The sequence below is a fragment of the Corvus moneduloides genome, chromosome 3 (genome assembly GCF_009650955.1).
Source record: "Corvus moneduloides isolate bCorMon1 chromosome 3, bCorMon1.pri, whole genome shotgun sequence".
NCBI lineage: Eukaryota > Metazoa > Chordata > Aves > Passeriformes > Corvidae > Corvus > Corvus moneduloides.
The window spans coordinates 60,152,393-60,173,834 of record NC_045478.1 but is presented as its reverse complement, the minus strand read 5'-3'; the positions used below and the strand labels follow the sequence as shown (position 1 = coordinate 60,173,834).

General features: G+C 42.7%; 1 protein-coding gene across 3 annotated transcripts in view; it reads left to right on the top strand.

Moving 5' to 3' along the window:
- Nucleotides 1-5,214: 5,214 nt before the first annotated feature.
- Nucleotides 5,215-21,442, top strand: part of IGF2R (insulin like growth factor 2 receptor) — a 57,712-nt gene continuing 41,484 nt past the window's right edge. For all 3 annotated transcript variants that reach the window (XM_032101807.1, XM_032101805.1, XM_032101808.1), the window contains exons 1-5: nt 5,215-5,354; nt 13,220-13,353; nt 18,622-18,746; nt 20,422-20,520; nt 20,920-21,049. In XM_032101807.1, coding sequence (XP_031957698.1) covers nt 5,251-5,354; nt 13,220-13,353; nt 18,622-18,746; nt 20,422-20,520; nt 20,920-21,049 — 592 coding nt within the window. In that variant the 5' untranslated portion in view covers nt 5,215-5,250. The remainder of the gene's footprint in view (nt 5,355-13,219; nt 13,354-18,621; nt 18,747-20,421; nt 20,521-20,919; nt 21,050-21,442) is intronic.

The following is a 21,442-nucleotide window of genomic DNA, read 5'->3' as shown; positions in this document are numbered from 1 at the left end:
CATGATAGAGCAGTAAGACTTCCAGATGATTCATTTATTCACTTCCGCACGAGATACCTGCAGGTTTTTGCCATGGTGATAAAGTGGTCTTTACATATCTTGTACCAGCTTGCACTTCTTCCAGCCAAGGATCCACAGTTGTTTTCAGCTACTCTAGGCTAGTGCTGTGGTTTAGACCCAGCTGGAAACTAAGCCCCATGAGCCACTTGCTCACTCCCCTCCAGTGGGATGTAGGAGAGAACTGGACGGGTAAAAGTGAGAAAACCTGTGGGTTGAGATAAAGACAATTTAATACAGAAAGCAAAAGCCACGCCACAAGCAAAGCAAACAAGGCATACATTCACTGCTGCCCATAGGCAGGCAGGTGTTCAGCCATCCCCAGGAAAGCTGGGCTTCATCATGTTTAACAGTGACTTGGGAAGACAAACATTGTCACTCCAAACGTCCCCCCCTTCCTCCTTCTTCCCCCAGCCCTATATGCTGAGCATGATGCTGTATGGTGTGGGATGCCCCTGTTGTCAGTTGGGGGTGGCTGTCCTGGCTGTGCCCCCTCCCAACACCTTTTGCACCCCCAGCCCTCTCGCTGGTGCGGTGGGGTGAGAGGCAGAAAAGACCTTGATGCTGTGTAAGCCCTGCTCAGCAATAACCAAAACATCTCTAGATTATCAACACTAATCTTCTAAGCCACAGCATGAAACAGTGCCCTTTTCAGTGCAAACACCAAGTATGAGTACAGCACATAAGGACTTTCTCAACAAGACAAAGATTTCACATAACGTCAAAGTGTTCAGACAAAGCTGATGTTCTTTTACAGTATCATTGAACAGTATCAGCTAGATTAGGAAATGTCATTAATTATCTCTCTAACTGCACTGGGAAGCCTAAACCTAAGTCTGCAAAACAAGGTCATCAGGGACAATTTTCCTCAACAGGCTTATTTTAAATTGTTATAAAGCAGGATAACTCCTCACAACAAACCAGAAGGTAACTCTTATCAACAGCTTGCCTTTAAAAATGCTAAGGACAGTAGACATAGAACAGAAAGAAGTAGAAAGCTTTGGAGAAAGGGTGAAAGACTGAACAGGCAGCAAAAAGAATAAAGTAATTCAGAAGTAATGGCAAGGGGCGTAATCTTAGGAAGACTTAACTATAGTATGGCAAGCAAGAGAACAGGAAAGAAAAAGTAACTACCCAGTGAGTGGCACATCTGTATTTTGGGAAAACTGCGCAGCTCCACGGAAGAGCCTTATGAAGTTTTCATGAAGCATAAAAGCAATTACTTTAACATACTGTAGCTTACAGATAGATAGAAATAAACTGTCCAGACCTCACTGGAGAAGGAACTTCCCACAATCAAATTTAAAACAGCTCTGGATGCTGAAAACTTTTTTGTTCCTATTATTGAAAAAAATAGAGATCACATATGAGTGTTAAAGGGAACTGAGACAGTGACAGTAAAAGTGTGCTGCCTCTCAGCCAGCCTGAACTGCACAGCTGATAGTGACCACATGAAGCAAGACTGTGAGTCAGAAGAACAAGAAATGATGCAACATTTGACACCTGGCAAGATGAAAAGAAGAATCCTAGAGGACTTATGTATCCATCACTTATTCATGACACTGTGCCTACTGAAAACCATCCATAACATGGATATTGCAGCATTACTTTCAGGTGTACTGGGATTTACTCCACATAACTAGCAGCCATCGTGCTGAGCTTCTCCTGAGGGAAAGGAAAAGGTAAGATTAAGACATTTACATAATTTCAGAATATTTTAACACTGTGCCATGGTACATGGTTAGCTGAGATGCCAGTATTATTAAGCATGGGAGGTAAATATTTACGTTATTATTTATAAATTATATTCAGAATGGCATATTTCTATGGCCTATTGGCAAAACATAGTTTAGGATACAAAAATGACTGACACATAGCTCCTGCCCATTTCTATGCATGTAGCTAGTTTTAAACATGGGAGAAATTCCATGAATCTTGAGAGAACTGCTGCATCCACCAGATTATAAAAGCTAAGGAAAATATGTAGTAAATGGAAGTAGTCACGATTGAAATATGCAAATTTTTACTTCATATTTTTATTTTAAAGGTATTTGCACTTACACTGTGTATTTCAGTATTTCTGCAGCATCCTTGCTGTGTTGCAACATTGGTTCTTTGTTAGGTTGATGCTTATGTACTAGCACAGCAGATGGAAGGAGAATTTCTGGTCTGTTTCTTTTCCTTTCTAACTGGGATTTTTCCCCAGGTATTTCAATTTCTTTCCTTCTTGCTAGGTAGCTGTTCACTTATACAAACTTTTCTCTGTATGCAAAGAAACTTATACAAACTTTTCTCTGTATGCTCTGAAGTCTTGTGCAAATACAGAGGCCTACGCACACACAGCAGTACAGAGTGAAGAATGCCACTCTAAACTTCTTCATTCTTTTGTCAGTAAACAACTTTGAGTTAGCTCTTACCAGGTAACTGAAATTAACTGTTTCTACACTGCCAGGCCCTGACACTGCAATATTTATATGTATTCTTAAAGTTACCAAGGTGAGCTGTCACATCGTCTTCAGTGGAGTCACTCATCCACTTAAATCTACACAAAGAAAATTTCAGGGATAAAGCCCTACTTGCAGAAACCCGGGCAGCTAATAAGATCAGCAACTACAGCCTGTCTGCCTGCTCTGCTGTCTGCAGTGAATTTCCTGGCTGATAAATTTTTAATTCAAGTTGGTAAGCAGAGACATGATTTCCACCGAGTCTTTTCTATTTGCACTGCTCTGTGTAGAGTGAGTGATACCAGTCCTGCCGGCAGAGCAGCAAAGTTTAAGAAACATAACCACAGAAATAACAGACTTGGTATTCTTTTTGTCAACTGCTTTTGTCTTTTTGAGCCTTTGAATTGGTGTAATCAAGGCTGTCTTTAAACTATACATACTAGAGTCTTAAAAGCAGACAACAGGGATTCTTGGGTAATCAGATTTGGAGCTTTCAGGAATCCACTGAAGGTTAAAACAAAAGAGCAAGAATTGACAATAATCCATTATATTGTAGTAGAAAACTGTAGAGGACAATAGCATTTACTCAGTCCCTTTCATTATTTCTTTTTCTTAGTTCCTCTCCCCCATCTGAAGCTGCTGGTGGTGTTTGTGCAGATATGCAGTGAGCCAAGTAAGTCAGGTGACAGGTACAGCTGCAAAAAACACAGCTTGCACAAAACAATCAGAATAGCATGTTAACTTTCAGCCAAAGCAGCATCTTTAGCCAGCTGACTGCCCTGCTGCAGAACTAATGCTACCATAAAGGTGGGTCATATCTGAGGAAAAAAGAGAGGAAAAGGAGATCACAGCAGTCTGGAATCAGGCTGAACTGCCAGAGAGGCAAATCTTCAGTGCTGTCTTAGTCTCATGGATGCCAGGGAATGGGGCAAGAAAAACTATTTCAGTTGTAGGCCTTTTTTGCTTTTTTGTGCAAATGGCTTTTGGAAAGCATTCATAATTAGAGAACAGGATTTCTTCACACAAGACAGCTGTCTGTTTAATGAGTGTAATTTTTAGTTTTCTTTCATTCTCTCATCCTTATGCCTCTTACCACTCTCAAAGATACTTTTCTTCTTAACTGCCCTTTCACAAAAATTTACTGCTAATTAATTATCTCTTTTAAATCTTAATGTTGCAGTTATAATTGGCTAAGTCCTGGAAATAACTATGCAAGCTCCAGGCTGGATCGCTTTTCTCTGTAGTCCAGGAGGCAGTGGAGGTAGGACAGTGTGTGCTCCACTTCCTCCTGACAAAGCTGCTGCCTTGTGCAAGCCTCCTCTCCTGCCCTCTGTTTGAAATGGGGATAATTTCTACACCACACCAGCTTCCCTGCTGCAGTAATAACTCTTACAGCCAGAACCAACCACATCACTGTCTTTGCCTCCTCAGTCTTCATCCCTAACGGGTTTAGTTTCCTGATTTCACTGCACATTTCGAATAACTTTTTTAAAGCCCCATTTAACTTTTTCCAAACAGCATTTCTTTGACCCAACCACCACACCACAGAATCACAGAATGGGTCAGGTCAGAAGGGACCACAGTGGGTCATCTGGTCCAACCTCCCTGCTCCAACAGGGTTGTCCCAGAACATACGGCACAGGATTGTGTCCAGATCATTCCTGAGTGTCTCCAGTGAGGGAGGCTCCACAGCCTTTCTGGACAACGTGTTCCAGTGTGTGGTCACCCGCACGGTAAAGAAGTTCTTCCTCATGTTCAGGTGATGCCATGATGATTTTTTTTGCCTTTTCTTTTATACCCGTTATACCTTTTTACAACTTCTGTATTCTTTAGTGCTTTTTGCCTACATTCTTGGGCTTGTTTGTCAAGCTAGGAGACTAAACATTCTAGAAGCTTCATAGTTAGGGATCAGTGTGCCCCAGACCCCAAGGTCCTCTCCAGAACACATTCTGTAAATTAAGATAGAACCATCCAGGGGAAAGTTCCTTGGAGAGGGGGGGGGCCCTCACTCAAGCCCCTCATTGGGGAATTTTTGATAGATACGCTAATTAGTAAAACCTATAATGTTATACCAGATCTTTTGGGGGTGTGCATTGCGGGGTGCATTTCGATACATTTGACCTGGACGTGTGCACCTAAGGATCCTTAAAATAAATACCAAGGTAACATCCCTTTTCCTTCTTCTAATCGCGTCTGACTCTTGATTTTAGGACCAGGAAAAGGCATCACAGGTGGAACTTCCTGTGCATCAGTTTCTACCCATTGCCTCCTGTCCTATTGCTGGGCATCACCAGAAGAGCCTGGAAACATCCTCTCGGCACTCGCCCTTAAGATACTTAAAGACACCGATGAGGTCTCTTCTCGTGGCTGACCAGGCCCAGCTCCCTCAACCTGTCCTTGCTAAGAGTTGCTCCGGCCCCTTAATCTTTGTTGCCCTCCGCAGGACACGCTCCGGGACACTCCAACCCACTGGCACTGCGTCCCAGGGGCCGAGCCGCCGCGCACCTCAGCCGGCCGGGCAGCAGCCACAGGCGCAGCCCGGGGACCGCGGGTGTCCCGTGCGCGGGCGGCGGTGCCGCGGTGTCACCGCAGGGGCTGCGGGGGAGGCGGCGCGGCCCGGCCGGGGGGGCGGCGCGGCCCCTCAGCGCCCGGCCCGCACATGGCGGCGGTCACATGACCGGGGCGGGGGCGCGCGACGGTCACATGACGCGCCGCCGGCGCCGCCTGACGTCCCGGGGCAGCTCTGCCCATGGCGCCCATGGCCTCGCTGCTCCTCGGCGCCCTCCTGGCGCTGCTCTTGGCGTCCGGGCCGGCCGCCGAGGCACTCCCCGGCTCCTACCAGGACTTGTGCAGGTGGACGGCCGCTGGGACGCGATGGGACGGCTGGAGAAGGGCTGTAATTGGGGGGGGGGGGGAGGGCGCGGGGAGGGCGGGGGGGTCGGGATGTCTCTTGGTGCCCGTGCCGCTCCTGCCCTCCGCGGGAGCGCAGCACCGGGACTCCGCAGCGCGGGCCTGGTCGCCCCGGCTATTGGTCGCCCCTTCCGGGAAGGGTCAGGCCGGGGATCTCCGGGGGAAGCGGTGGCCGTGTCCCCGGGCGTGAGGCCGAGGCTGGTCCATGGCGAACGCGCAGTAGGACTGGGAGCCTGAGGGGCGGCTGCGGGGCCGGTCCCCTCCGGGACCTCTCTGCGTGGATCTCTGCAAATACAGGAAATCTGCGGGTGAGAGGATGAGTAGACTTGCTCTGTGTAAGTCGCCTGTGGTCAGGACTGCGCCTGTGTTCAGTGTAGTCTGAAAAACACGAAGTGGTGTTGGTTTGGAAGGGATGTCACTTGAGAGTTGGCTTCTTGCTGAGGACATCACCATGTGCCATTCAGTTACTTACAGGCGAGGTAGGAAAGCTTTCAGAAACTGCCATGTCGAGGTGTCATCATTATTCATGTCTTGACATTTTTCTGCTCTAACTTCAGCCGTGAATTTAGTCTAGCACCAATATCTTGCTGGTCTTAATTTCTCAATTATTTAGCCGGACTATGCAGGGTACATACAACAACACATTATTTCATTCAGTGTCACTGTGAAGGCACCAATGTAGCAGACTGAATGTAACACTAAGGGCAGAGGTTGGATCTCTGGAGGGAATGGGCTGTCCACCTGGCAGAGTCTGGGATATGATATTGTTAAATGTTGAAAAAGCGGGAAAAAAAAGTAGATTGGCTTGCAAGAATAACCCATGAGGGTGGCAAAAATTGGTTTTGTGGTTTTGTCAGATGACCACCCTAATTGCAGAATTGAGACAGAAATGAGAAACTATCATGTAGCTTCTGGAGGGAATTTAGCTACCCTGATGAGTGATTTTTGTTGTTGGTTTGGTTTTTTGTTTGGTTTGGTTTGGTTGGTTTTTTTTTTAAACCCACCCTAAATTATTTGATTGTCAAGCAGTTCCTACTCTGAGAGTAGTGTTAAGTCCTGTCAATGTCTGTCTTTGCTTTGTTGTGGGTCTGTGACAAGTGGAATATTTGAGAGTGCTATGGAGGGACATGCAGTCTCATTTTGGAGGCAAATTACTTAAGCTAGTTTCATTTTGTTACTGGCAAGTGAAAATAATTTGCACATAATTTGCACAATCAGCAGGTTTCCTTTTAAGATGAACTGCTTCAAAAACATGCATTTGCTGTTGTGCCATGGCAGGGTAAAAACTGCTTGGAAGGACTTATGTCCAGTAATCTCTAATGGGTAAAAGAAGAAACAAGAACTTGTTGTCTGTTAGGTGGGAAGTCCCCAAGGAGTTCAGTGGTGAAGTGTTTTCTTGGGTATAGTTGCCAAAAAACTATACCAAGTGAGGAATGATGCAGGTAATGCAAACACGCTACTGGTGGAATTTTCAGCCAAAAGTTATGATGCCAGTGTGCAGGAGAAGTCCCTGACCGACCTATTTTTGTACTGGCTTAAGACAAGGTTTTTATTTGTTTTACAGCCGTTAAGAAAACAGTGTCCTGGGTTTTGTGTGCTGTGATAGGGCTGGTGAAACTGCAGCAGCTCCTGTGTGTGGTGTGTGAATGTCAAAAGGTGGGCAAAGAAGGAAACTGCTGGGGATTAGAAGAGGCACTGGCTTTCCTTTAAGTAAGAATAGGAAAGTTGTTTTGCCAGAAGGAGGAAAGGTGTCAAAACTGCTTTGCGCAAGAACTGTGGCATGAGGCTACTTAAACTCGAGTTGGAGGTTTTCATTGTTTTGTGTAGCCTTACTGCTGGTATGCTTGGATGGTCTGGGGAAGGAAGAAAAGCTTTCATTCTCTGAAACTTTGTCTAATGACATGGCTTCAGTCTCTGATTTTGTTATGCTTTGTTCTTGTTTGCTCCGACAGCTGACTGTGCTGTCATGTGACTTGCAGTTGGAATTCTTTTTTTATCTTCTGTGTAGAGGTTTCTCCTGGATTGGTGCAATATGAGCACCTGGGAAAGAACACAGGGAACTGGTTGGATATAAGAAGTTACTAGCCAGTTTGGTCTCTCTCTGAATTTTTCTTCTTCCCCTTATATCTTTTGTGTTACAATGCAGGAAAAATTCTGGAATTAGAGTTAATTTTGTGACCTGTTATTCAAGTCCATCTACTTCAAATCTTGAGAGTTTGGGTTCACTTTCCACATAACACTGCAAAAGTTGCTATGTAACTTTCCTTTATTTCTTAAAAAAAAAAAAAAAAAAAGCAGAATATGTTTCGAGTGTGATGGTAGAGCAGCAGACAGAAACTGCCTCCTCTGTGGGCTGTGCCTGAAAATCTGTACTAGATGAGAGGTGATGTAATGACAGGTGATGTTTTTGCCCCCTTGCAAGGATAGGAACTGGTGCATAACTTCAATGATTTTTAGACTTGTGGATGTAAGGGAATCTCAAGCTGCTGTACAACACAGGATTGCTATTACGCAGACTTCAAATTTTGGGGTTGTAAGTCAATTCTGTTTTATGTTAAATGCATAGTTTTTAATAACACAACTCCTACAGCTGACTGTACCTACACTTCTGTTCATTCAAACACTGTCTTTTCAGCCCTTGTTGTGAAACCACAACTGTCCTCATCTGTGCTGCTTGAAACCGTGGAGTTAGCGTTCAGCTTGGCCTTGGTAAAGAAGCACATGCTGAGTACAGAGAGGTGACCTTTAGGTGCACTCATTCCGCTCTATTAAGCGCTTTGACATATTTAAGTGGGAGATGTCATAAATAAGATATTACTGGACCTATATACCGATGTGAATGGTTGTGTCATGTCCCTGGGAAGCTGCCATTGTAATGTCTGAATGTGATTTCTCAGCACATGAGCTGCCTTCTGTAGCTCTTGTGTACTTAAACTTCAAATTGCTACCCCTTTTCTTAAACACTCTGTAAAATGGTGTAGTAGGTGTGGTTTAGAGTGCAGCATGAAAGACCAAATGTCTTCTGGATGCAAAAAGCTGAAGAGCTTGTGGTGTAGCTGTAAGTCTGTCATGCATGATGCACACGCAAGAAAACTTGCCTGAAGACAAACAGTGTGCGTGGTAGTTGGAAAAGGGAACGGGTGAGCTAGGGCAGAATTAAGCATGGGTAGGGATGCATTAAAAAGCTCTTGAGGCATAGTGACAGCTGTACTTTGTGCCATTCAAGCTTGCATTTTCTGTAAGGAGAGCTTGCTTTGACATAGAGATTTCTTTACCATACATATTTATGTGAAAATGGTAGTCACATCTAATAGTGATTTCTGTGGCAAGTGAGCTGCAAGCGTCAAATTTGCAGTGGCCATCCTGGAAATTGTTCCTGAGCTTGTCTGCCTGAGATTGTGGTGGTTGAAACTGCTCATAAAGAGCTTTGGATACTCGTTTAATCTCTGCAATGTTCTGACAGCTGAGAAGCATCTGGGCACAAAATTGTGTGGATGCATAATCACATGTGGATCTGCTTTCCAACTCTGTGGTTGTAGGTTGCCTTGTCTCTCTGCCAGGTCATCTGTGTAACACCCCCTCAGCAGAATGAGCTATTTCAGTGCATTCCCCAGAGAGAAAATGCATGATTCTTTGCATCTATGCTTTACAGCTGTTTGGAGCAGGGTGTACTGTTCTTGCCAGCAGTCATTCCTCGGGTAACAGTTTGAGAACCAAAAAGCTTGAACTATTGTTAGGAGAATGGTGGCAGTAGTCTCTCTGGTGCTCTGCTGATTTGAAGTGGTTCACTAGTGCTCAGACCTCAAAGTGGCTCTGGCATTGGGATGCACATGATATGACAAGTGTTAGCCTTCTGAACCTTGCTTGACTTCAGTGCCTCAGCTTCTGATTACAAAGTAAACTAGGCTTGCTTTCCCCTTTCTTATGTTATTTTTTTCATATTCTTCTTTGATTAGTTAAAAAAAAAAAAAAGCAGAGCTCTCATTTGATGTTGCAGCTTGCTGAAAAGTAGATTAATTTACTTTTTTATGCGATTGCTTCAGTGTCTCAAAAACAAAGCTAGGTAACTGGAAAGGCTGACCTGCAGGCAAGGTTATTCTCAACAGCTCGTTTGGACCTTGCTTGCGCAACTGCTTTTGACAGTGGCCTGAGCTGGCACTGCCTCCTTCTGTGCCTCCCACTGCTGGTGCATGGCCATAGGGGGAGCTGGCCAGGCTCAGTCCCCCCTCCACACACATGCACATGCACCTGTTGTTTTTGCTGAGTTAATTTTGAGAGAGGACAGTCCCTGGGCCCAGCTTGTGTCAGGTGCTTGGGCCAGCAACGCTGGCAGGAGACAGGAGCGCCTGCCCAGGGCAGGGGGTGGGGGGTGGTTGACGTGAGTGTATGTTTCATCCCTCTAATTGTGGGATAGCTCACAGTTGGGTTTATCAGAAAACAAGTGTCATGTTGTGGTTTCAGCAAAAATAACTGTTTGACAGTTTTAAACAGGGCAGACATTTTGTTTGAGCCCCAACCTTGAATTGCTCCAGAAACGGCTGTTTGAATGGTTTAATCTGTGAGGTATCATTTTACTGAGCTCCCTTTATCAGAGACTGCATCACACCCCACCCTGTGATCATGGCTGTTGCTTTTAAAAGCTGTTGGTATAACAGCTCCCTAAACTAGCTCAACTGCATTGAACCAGGATAGCTTAAGCCCTTCAAACAAGATAACTTCGTCTGGCCCTGGCAAGGAGGTAATTACATCAGGCTTCACCACTGGTGGAGGTGAATGCTGAGCTAGCTGGAGGAAGCCAGTCCATGTGACTCACATGGTCAGGATGGGCAATGTGATTGCCAAGAGATTGTTTCCCTTATGGATTGTAGTGGAGAGGTCAGCTTGTATCTTATTGAAAAGTAGAGCACATGCAACTTGAAACTGTTCCCAGGTACTGATTTAGTGCCAGGAATCTTACTTGTGTGAGAAATAATTCTTGCTTTTACTGCGAAAGTATTTTTCATCTCTCTGAGAACAGCTGCTTAGGCTACATCCAGGGTGCTGTTACTCGCAATGAATAAATCCCACCTTGCTCTTCCCACAGATAAAAAAAAAAAATAGAAGTCTCTGTAACATCCATGAAAGTAATACTACTCTGGAACTGCACTAGATTTCCACTTCTATGGGCCCCTGAAGTTGTGGTTTGGAACATGATTGAACATTGGATTTCATACTCCTTTTGTGCGGACTGTTTTGAAGAATTCCTCAACCTTCCCTGTCCAGGGGCCTGTGACAGGGCAGAGGGAAGGATCTGGCTTCAGTGGCTGCTTTGCTTCTGTTCTGTAAACTGCTTGTCTTGTTTCTGTTTTGCCTGTGGGTGAACTGACTTGAAGATGCTGATTTCCTCTGTTTCATAACATGTTAACATGGACTGGGGAAGCAAAACCTTAATCTCTGAATGATAATTCAGTTGTGTGAAGGATTTAAATTCTTGTTCCATTCACAAACAGATTTTAACTTGCAAGTTCCCTATAAAAACCAACAACACACTGAAGAACACCCCAGCTTGATTAAAAGCTTTGTGCCTTAATATTATATGTTACCTTTTTGTCATCTTCAGAGACCAGTCAAAAAAAAGAGTACCGGAGCCCTTGAGAAATTTTCAGTTCTCAATTTGAGAAATGCTAACTTTCTGAGGCTTCATTGTGAAGAAATTGGGTTTGGATTGAAATGCATTTTCTCCTGGATGTAAAACCAGCTTTGGTTTTAATCTCTTGATGTTTTCAGAGCCCTTGAAGATAGTCAGGTTCTTCTAACTTCTTTTTTTGTGTGTTGAAAAGCTTTATTCCACTGCTGAACTTTGGTTATTCTGTAGTGTAGCTAAATTCTCATCATCCTTCTGCATCGATACTGCCTTTATCCACTTCAGAAATGCAACAGACTAGCTGAGAGAGCTCATCAGTATGATTGTAAAAGGTCAGGTCTGCCTGCTTATGAGGAAAGAATAGTGGCAGGTATTTGTCTAGGATTGAGACACGGTCCTTGAATACATAATTTTATTGGTGTTTTGGGTATGACTCAATACCTGGCAAGTTATTTTTGACCCTTATATTAGGATATAAAGCCTCAAATATAATAATACACTAATATATAAAGATTTTCTTTGTTTTTTCAGTTCACAGAGAATTCTCTTGTATTTGTCCCTAACTTGTTCCAGCCATTAGCAATCTGAAATGAACATGGCTGCTGTAGTACAGGGAATCCAAGAGCCCCGTAGTCAGTAACTAAAATGGAAAAGTATGTGATATCTTACTGCTGGCTCTTTGATTAGATCTGGGATGCACTGGGTGTGAGAGGAGTTCTCAGAAGATTTAAAATTTAAAATAAAGTAGCTGAACTGTTGTTGCCCCTTTCTCATCCAAAAACTGGACTTCAGAGCTGAACAGGAATGGTTTCTCCTCCTGGGGAATCTGGAGTATGATAATGCTGAGTGGTGCAACACATATGACCTAGAGATTAAGGCAAACAAACCTGATGCGTGAAGCTTCTTATCAACTGAGATTTGTACATTAAGACAAATGCTTCTGTGGGTCAGATAGGTGCACTAAATTTTGTGTGAGTTGTAAATAACAGGAATGCCTAATAAGTCACTGTGCTGACCTCAGTTTTCTGATGTGATGATGAGTCTTTATTAATCCTACTGAAGTTTCCACTTGGGATAGAAGGGAAGCTGTGGAATCTGTTATCGTGCAAAAATCAAGTGTCCAGAGGATGCAGGCTGCTGCCAGTGCCAGAAGAGGGGTAGCTGAGCCAAGGTGACTGCAGATGTTTATTGAGCTGTGCTTTTTTAACAGAGCTTGGCCAGAGCACCCTGATAGTAAGCCAGGCTGTCTAAAGAGTTCCTGGCTCTAAACTAAGTGACCTGGGCCTGCCTCAAAACTGAGCAGTACTGTGTCATGTGACTGACCACATTTTGCTGCAGTCCTAGTGCCTGCTGTGAGGGGAAGGAATTCTTGCTCTGCCTCTGAACTGTGCTGCATTTGATATTTTTCTGCTGTTACTTGGATTTATTCCCAGTTATATTTAACCTGAGCTTCATGTTCCTTTCCCAGTTTTTAGACAGCTGGCTTTCTGATATGTCTGTAGCTAGGTACTGTGGTCTTTCACTGAGTGTCTTGTGGATAGCTTTGCTTGGTTTGCAGCTTTTTACATCATCCTTTAGGAACTGTTCTATTGAGATACTGAGATACTGAGGTGTACATATATATATATATAAAATACCTTAAGGTGCAGCTAGGCCCTAATATGTACTGTTAGCATCTTTTGGTCTGAATACTGTAAGACTCTCAACCCCAGTTTTGACCCTGAAGCTGGGTGGCTCCACTGCAGGATGAGACTGGCTGCTCTATTCCACTTAGACTTAGCACTTCTGCCACTGTTGTTGGGCAGAATACTAAGGTGCAGTAGTGTCCAGCCTGCCAAAGACATCTGAGAAATGTATCAGGTTGTCAAGGATAATATATCACAGGTAATGATCCTTAGTCAGAGTGGCCTTCACAGAGGTTTGATGGGGAAGAATGGATGATTGGATGTTCAAGAAAGGGGGAAAAATGGATTTGATATTACATTCCACAAGTGGTTAAATCTGTTTTGCTCTTAGTCCCAACAAAATAGAAATTATTTCTGGTATTTACAAATATAGAACAGAATGGGAATTTAAGTTAGTGGTGCTCTTAGCCTTCAACTTGGCTATTTCAGGGACTTGTATCTAGGTGATATGCAATTCAGACAACTTGAATACCAATTGACAGGCATTTTTGTCTTTTCAGTTACACTTGGGAAGCAATTGATGCAGACAAAGAGGTGCTTTATAAAATAAATTTCTGTTCTGGTGTTGAAGAGTGTGGAAGGACAAGTGCAGTCTGTGCATATGACATCAAAAAGAAGACCTATCTTTCTGTAGGTAAGTAAACAAGTGTATTGTAGGTAGTTTAGAGCAATGTTAGTGGGTGGTCTTATAACTATTAGAAACTTTGATGTGTTAGCAAAGATTACTTTTTTTTCCCCTTCTTGGAACAGTGTAAAACTTTGTTTTGTTGCAGATTTACTGGGGAGATTTGGTGAAACATGATCTGATTGTAGATAATCGCTTTATGGGACTGTGAAATCTTATGGTCTAGTTAACTGTAATCTAGTGTGAAAGTATGCAAGGCTATCTCAAGTAGCATAAGTGCATCTACCTGTGGCAGGATATGGACTGTGTACAACTTTGTAAATACTAACACAGGATAGAGCTTAAGTTACAGCTCTAAAGTATACTCAGCCTGGCCTGATGTAATATCTGGTCTTTGTTCAGAGGCAGGTTACTCTCTGTAATGCAATCTTGGGAGTACTGCTAAGTGTCCTGGGTGTCGTCTTCAAGTTGTTCCACACAGAAAGGAAGTTAATTACATGCAGTTCCCTGGTTTTGGTTACACTAGTCAAATCTGGTCACGACTTCGGTAGTTCACAGCTGTTCTTGGTATTTTGAGGAGAGGTGGACTTGTGCATACTGATCTAAATACGAAACTGGCATATTCCTATACACATGCACTTGATTTCATCAGTCAGAAGCACCTTGTGTTCTGAACAGTATTTTTTCATGAGTTCATGTTACATATTTTCATGGATGTTTGTTGCTTTGAAGGTTGCTTTTGTGTTTTGGCTAACAATAATATATGAGTACTGTTCAAGAGGCGGCTGATTGTTGACTGTTACTTCTCATAGAATAAAGCAGTAGCTTTCTGAAGAGCAATATATCTTCAGACTGCTTCATAGTATCTGCAGATCTGAAGTCTGATTTAGCATGTTTGCCAGTCTTGTCAGCCATTAGCAGATAGCTCTTACAAGAAGCTGTGAGTCTTCATTGAATTGCTTGAGCTTGAGCTGCTGGAATATGGTGAGGACGAAGGTGTTTCTCATCTGTCAAATGTCATTTGTCAATGTCAAATACCAATGTACAGCAGCTGGTCAGCTTCTATTCTCCCCACACCTCTCTATTAACAGTAGAGATACTTTGGTTGCAGTCTGTGATTAATTGGTGCTTTTCAAACAAACTGTTAATGTTGGGACCCAGGCTTACAGAATCACTGAGTGCATGAATAAAGGTATATTCAGGCTCCAGAGTTTTCTGGGATGACTGGTTAGATTGCATTTATATTGAAACTGCAACTGCATGTAGTGTAGCATCTGCTCTGAGGAGCGTGGCATCTTAGAGCACTGGATGCTGTTATTCTTGTTGTATGTTTTAGGAATGAAACACATTTTTATCTCCTGCTGATGGGGGTCTCAGCTCATATGCCATTGAGGCTTCAGTTGCCTGTGGATTAGAAAAGAAAGCAGCATCTAAGCTTCTGTTTTAACATGCTGCTTTGGGTGAGACTGGAATGTGGCAGGTGGAGTGAGATGGAGGAAGTCTGTTCTTGCCAGGGAAGTGTGAGAACTAGAGGCTTGTGTAGGTTTTGTTCCACACTTCTTGTGGAAAGAGGAAGGGAGAACAGAGCTGGGTGATGACTGAGCAGTATCAAATATTCCTCTGTATGCAAACCTTGAGTTCCTGAGTGCCTCAGTGGTACTGAGTGGAAGAGGATTTAGCAGCAGATGTACTGTGGTCTTGCTGAGGCAGTTTGAAGTGACTTTCAAAGGCTAAGCCACAAATCTTGTTCAAGTAGGATAGGTTTTTAACTACCCTGCAATAAAGTGAGAAATCAAGGCAGTGCATTTAACATCGTCATTGAATTTTGCTTTGTTCTATTGGTCAGATTGTCCAGGGTTTGTTCTTGCTCATGCCTCTAGATGCCTTGGAGCTTCATTACCATCACACTGAGTTTAGATCATGCTAATGGGTTTTCAAGCTTGTTTGTTAAAAAATAAAAAAAATCACTCCTAGTGAGAAGAGAGGAATCTCTTTGATCCAGGTCTAGGCAGGTATAGATTCCCAGTTACCTAAACCAGCTAAACCACATACTTGTCTTCAAGCAATCCAGATGACATGAGGTTACATGTATGCCAAAGATGAGGGCAGCTGAAGGACCTTTATATGGGGGAAGAAGGGCAATTTGTCAGCTGATAAATTTTGTTGAGTTGTAAGCTTTCTTCAAATATGGGCTTAATCAGTGCTCTTCATTCTTTCAGAAAAAAAAAATCAGTGTAAACAATTTATTTGTTTTTTAAATACCAGCTGTGCGGGGATGGCAGCTGTAGGACTGTTCGTTGCTCCCAGCTTTAAGAGGTGTTAAGGCCATATGCTCCATGGCAGTAATCAGTCTGTATCCCAGGGAAGCCTTGTGGCTAATGTTAACTGTGTGTCAGTGTGATGTACCAGGGTTTTCTCCTCTGCACTTCTATTAATCCTAGAAGTTTTCAAGGGTAGGCAAATATTTAGTTCATGAACATCAGTGAGGATGGAAATAACATGGTAGTTATTTAATTTTTTAACTTACCATGACACCTAGTGACTCATGTGCCATGTAGTTGGACTACTCCTAGAAAATGGAGATATTACTTTAAGTGTTTGTTAACCTGATGGTGAAATGTGCACTTTGTCCAGCTGCAGTAGGATGAGTGGACATGAAATGATAGCTGCCACCTAAATGCCCCTTTCTTCTGGACAACTGATTGGATGTCTTCCATGATTGCTTTTTTCCTGATAAGTAGCTAAACAGATGGAGTCAATGAGCAGGAGGTGTTGTGGACAGTGCCTTTAATACTGATTTAGCACACCTGTGCTATATGAAGTATTTGCTGCTAAATTTTGTGAACAGTACTAGCTGATTAGTAGTGTGTTGCTTTGTGGAGGGAACACATCTCTGAAGTCATGAAGAAACATGAGTGATTGTTGTAGAGAGAGCTTGATGTTGCAGTAAAAGTGGTTGCAGCTCTGGAAGGAAGCTGATCATGTAAGGGGTTGATATCCCTTGCTCTGTGAGCAAGGGTGTGATGAGGCATGTGCCACTGAAGAGACTTGTTAAAACGTTTAGCAAGTTCCCAAACTAATCGTAAGCATGCAAGGGGGAAGAGAGCGTGCCTGTTGGCCTGTAGTAAACAAGATATGCTGGCTGAACTTGTTTTTTCTTGAATATTGCATTAACTGAGAAAATTGCAATCAGTTCACAAGTGCCTTTAAAGCCATGTACTGTGTTTTTAGCACTGAGAGAAACTAGTGCTTACAGAGTGCTACGTCCTCAGATGGTGCTGCCATAAGTTCCCTGCTAAATGGAGGCTTGTAGCTGTGTACACTTATAACTGGAGAGGTTTTAAGTCATGTGCATATGGTTACTATATACATCTCTTGCCTAGAAAGTTGTGTTGGCTTCCTTCTGCTAATCTGTGGAAGTAAAGAGGATACCTTGACAGTATCTTCTAAGCAATGATGTGATAAGTAAAACTCTTGCTCTCAAAGCAGTATGTAGCTCTTAGGTTTGAGAGAGTTGCATGGCAACTTGGCTAGCATCAGTTCTGGAAGCTGTAAAAAACCTGAAGACGGCCTTTTGATAACACAGGAAATATAAAAGGCACAAACCAGTTGTATCATCTTTCTGCCCAGTTTTTTTGACTTCTGCTCCTCTTGGTCTCTAGACTATATTACTTGGGTGCAGTGTAGTTTTGCTTGCCTTGAGTGAGGTGATAACAGGCTGGGCGAAGTTCCAACAAGTTTTTAAAATGAAACAACATTTGGTGTAGGTGCAAAGCTAGCTATCTGCAATGATTACAGATTTGACTTGCTTTCTCCCTAGTGTAGACATGAACTAAAATGGAAAGGGGGAAGCTGATCAATACTCACACTTTATGGCTTTTTCTATAGTTCAAACCAAACTTGTTGCAGGATTAAAATCTACTTATCAAAAAAAAAAAAAAACAAAACAGGCTGAAGTTAGCATGTAAGATCTAAAAAGGGTTGGTGTTTAATATTAACCAAAATGGGCTTTAGCAGGAACATTTCAGTGACCTGAGCTGGTGCTCATTATGACTTGAAATGTGCTCCACCTTTCCCCTTCATGTCAAGTGCTGGGAAGGAGAGCAATGTGCAGTGACAAAGCACTGACCTTACTCTTCGTGCAGCATGTGACCTGTGCTAAAGGGGATGGGAGATGTGGAGGATTTGCACTGAGGCAGTGGATCTGTGCTGGGTTTGTCTGCAGACAGTGCCAGTGCACAGGCACCAGTGTGTTCTTCATTAAGCACATTAAAGATTAAGTGGAGCCAGCAATGTGCACCTGCAGCCCAGAAAGCCAGCTGTATCAAAAGCAATGTGGCCAGTAGGTCGAGGGAGGTGATTCTGCCCCTCCTTTCTCTCTGGTGAGACCCCACCTGGGCTACTGCATCCAGTTCTGGAGTCCTCAGCACAGGAAGTACATGGACTGTTGGAGCAGGTCCAGAAGAGGGTCACAAAAATGCTCACAGGGCTGGAGCGCCTCTCCTGTGAAGACAGTGAGAGAGTTGAGGTTGGTTAGCTTGGAGAAGACTCCAGGGAGACCTTATTGCAGCAGTCCAGTGCTTATAGGAGGCTTATAAGAAAACGAGGACGGACTTAGAGGGCCTGTAGTTACAGGACAAGAGGTAATAATTTTAAACAAAAGGAGAGTAGATTCAGACCAGATATAAGGAATAAATTTCTTTATGATGCAGTTGGTGAGATACTGGAACAAGTTGTCCAGAGAGGTTGCAGATGCCCCACCCTAAAAATGTTCAAGGTCAGGCTGAACAGGGCTCTGAGCAATTGATCTAGTTGATTATGTCCGTTCTAAACAAAACCATTCTATGATAGACTCTCTCTCATCTTGTGCTGATGCTATTATTATAAATGGTATAGAGGCTGAGAAACCAATAAATAGAAGCCAGTAGGAGGAAGGGGTGAATTGTGATTGAAACTAGTTGGTAGCAGCTTTCCTTGTTCCTAAGGAGGCGACTAGTTTGTAGTAGCACCTGCTGTTGTACTTTTATTTTAAAAAATGTTTGCTAAAAACCTTTAAGAAATTAGAAGTGTGATTAGAGATGTCAAACACTATCTTAACTTGGATCTGGTCTTCCAAATCAGAAGATCCACAAAGATCTTCAGTTGTACTGTCTTCAAGTGGACTGGTGTGTCTTGTGCTGCTCAGTGGTTGAAACTAGACCCTGTCTGTTGAGCTTCTGTGAAGGCGTTGTGTTATAACACCCTTTTTTCCCCCCCCCTCTCATTTTTAAACCTTAGGTGACTTAGCCTTGCTAAAAGTTTCTGAAAGTCTTCTGGAGCTCAACACTACACATAGCTGCTTGCAGCAAGGCAGTGAACACCAAATTCAAAGCAATATTAACTTCCTGTGTGGGAAAACACTGGTAAGTCTAAATAATGTGCTCTTATCTTCAGTGGAAATGACAAGTAGTTCTGACTTACTTTTTAAGGAGACTTGCTGTACTTTTGGATGCACTGATTGCTGAACTTCGTAGCTTAAAGAAGAGCCAGTTATGTTTTACTGTTAAGGGCTTGATTTATTGTGGCTTTCAAAATTCAATCCCAGTAGAAAATAGTTGCAGGTCTGCAGCTTAGCTCTGGTTATAGGCTCTTCTTTGTCTTTAATGATTTTACGTGGTTTGCACTGTAGTATTTTATTAGTTTAATATGGAGGAATGAGTCAACATTGTACAGGGTGCCATAACAATGCAAGCTGTTGTTTAATTGTTGGCTGTGCCTGAGCTGTGGACCTGGCATGACTGTTTAATAGAACAGTATTGAAAAAAATGACTGACCTCTGTTGTGGGGCAGCATAGTTGACAACAGTAAGCCTTAGGCTTGGTCTGCACATTGTTGAACTAACAGTGCTCATGCAGCCGTCTGGGCTTCTGAGGAAATAGTTGTTTTTGAGACTCTGTTTGAAGTGTGATTAGAGATCTCTGAAAAGTTTCTAGGGGCTTGTGTGCATGCAGTTCACTCCAAAGTGCTTTTGAAGTTACACCCTCCACACACTGAATAGATATGACAGATTGGTACAGACTGTGATCAGTTCACATATTTGTGTATCTGGGAGAAGTATTTATTGGCGTTCCTGTTGGCACTGACACTGCTATGCACAAGCCCTCTTGGAAATCCAGCCAGCTCAAACAAAGTGCCAGTGCAACAGGGACTTAAATGCTTCTTGTTCTGTTTCAGCAGATGACTCGTTAAACTAAATTAAAAATTATTGCTCAACTTCAGCTGTAACACCAGATCATACTGATCTTCAGACTTCTTCTAGTTAGCTCAGTTCTGATACCTGTTCATCACATGACGTAGTAAAAGGATTTTGTAATAGTGTCTGGAAAAACTAGTTTCCTCCCCTTTTATGGCAGGGTTAAATGAGAGAGGGAATCAGTTTATGTATGCTAAAGTACTTCTAGCTCAGGTGATGGAGGGCAAAGTGAAAAATTGTTGTCTTTTCACTGAGAGACATTCAGTTGAACACCCAGTTCTGAACCATGGTAGAACCCCCATCTTGAAATATATACAAATGTGTATAACATGAGCCTATAAAAATACACAGCTAATGTCAGGGATATTCTTTCTGTGTAGCAGAAGAGGCTGCTAATCAGTTGTTATTATAGGGTAAAAGACAGGGAACTGATACACCATGCATTGCCTCGCTGTGTTAACCTATTCATATGCATTTCTATTGGTGTCTTCCTTTCTAGTAAGCAGATAAGGCTGGTGCTTCTGTCATTTTCAGTTGGCATAGTGAGCACTTCTAAAAGATGGAATACAGTTACTGTGTATTAGGACTGGCACATGATAATTGGAGTATTGGTGCACATGCAGACTAAGGATTTGGCATCCTGCATCTTCCCGAGTTGCCCAACAAAGCTGTTATGTAACAATCTTGCTGTTAACAAGTGCCATTAAGAAGCTGTATGCCCTTGTTTTGTGATGTGCTATATTGTTTTTTTTTTTTTAATCTCTTGAATAAACTTCTTAATGTCTACAGGTGTAAAATAAAACCAGTCTGTTTTTCAAAGAATAATTTTTTTCCCATTTAAATAGGGTACCCCTGAATTTGTAACAGCAACAGAGTGTGTGCACTATTTTGAATGGAGGACCTTTATGGCTTGCAAGAAGGACTTGTTTAAACCTGTGAAAGAGGTAATCTATGTACTATCCATGCAGAAGTTACTCTTCACATACATGACAGTTTTACTCTAATTACTTGCCCCCACCCCAAATTAATCTGAACAACCTCCATGAACCTATGTTTTCCATAGGTGTGTAAAGCTTATATGTTGGAAGTTGGTGGAGATGAGAATTTTGAATAACTTTTCAACCTTTTCTGTGCATTGGATGGATATTTATAGTAAAACTCTTCTAAAAGCTGGAGCAGAAGAGTCTAACTTTGAATGCCTCCTTTTAATCAGCATGTCTAGCTTTGAGCTTCCAGAAGTAAAAAAACTTTTCCACATACTAACTGGGCTTCATATATGCCTGTTCATAACTTCCTCCTACTTGTGCACGGTTTGCATGTAATTTTTTTTGGTGTTGTTCTAGGTCCCTTGCTATGTGTTCGATGAAGATCTCAAGAAACATGACTTGAATCCTCTCATCCAAGTTTCAGGATACTACTTGGTGGATGATTCTGATGATGATTCCTTGTTCATAAATGTCTGCAGGGACTTAGGTTTGAATGGTTGCTTATGTCACCTGTCAGTGTGTAAATTCCTTGTAGTGTGATTCTTTGCTATTGTCTCCATTAAGGTTGTCCTATGTCCAAAGATCAGTATTTCAAGACTTAGATAATTATTTCAAACTCCCTACCCTCCAAGTATTGAGGTGTTCAGAGTTATGCCCCTTCTGGAGGGGCAAGTACTGTTAGTACAGTCTAAGTTGCTTTTTCTAAGTGGGAGAGTGCAGTTTGTCTTGTATCTGCATTTGTTTGCTGCCAAATAGGACGAATATTTTTCATAGGGCTTCATGTGCTCTAAATTTATTCCTTTAGACACCAGGTTGTTGCCCAGTTCCTGATGAATGTCCTGAGGTGCATCTAAAATACTGTTAGGTGCTTGCCTAAGTA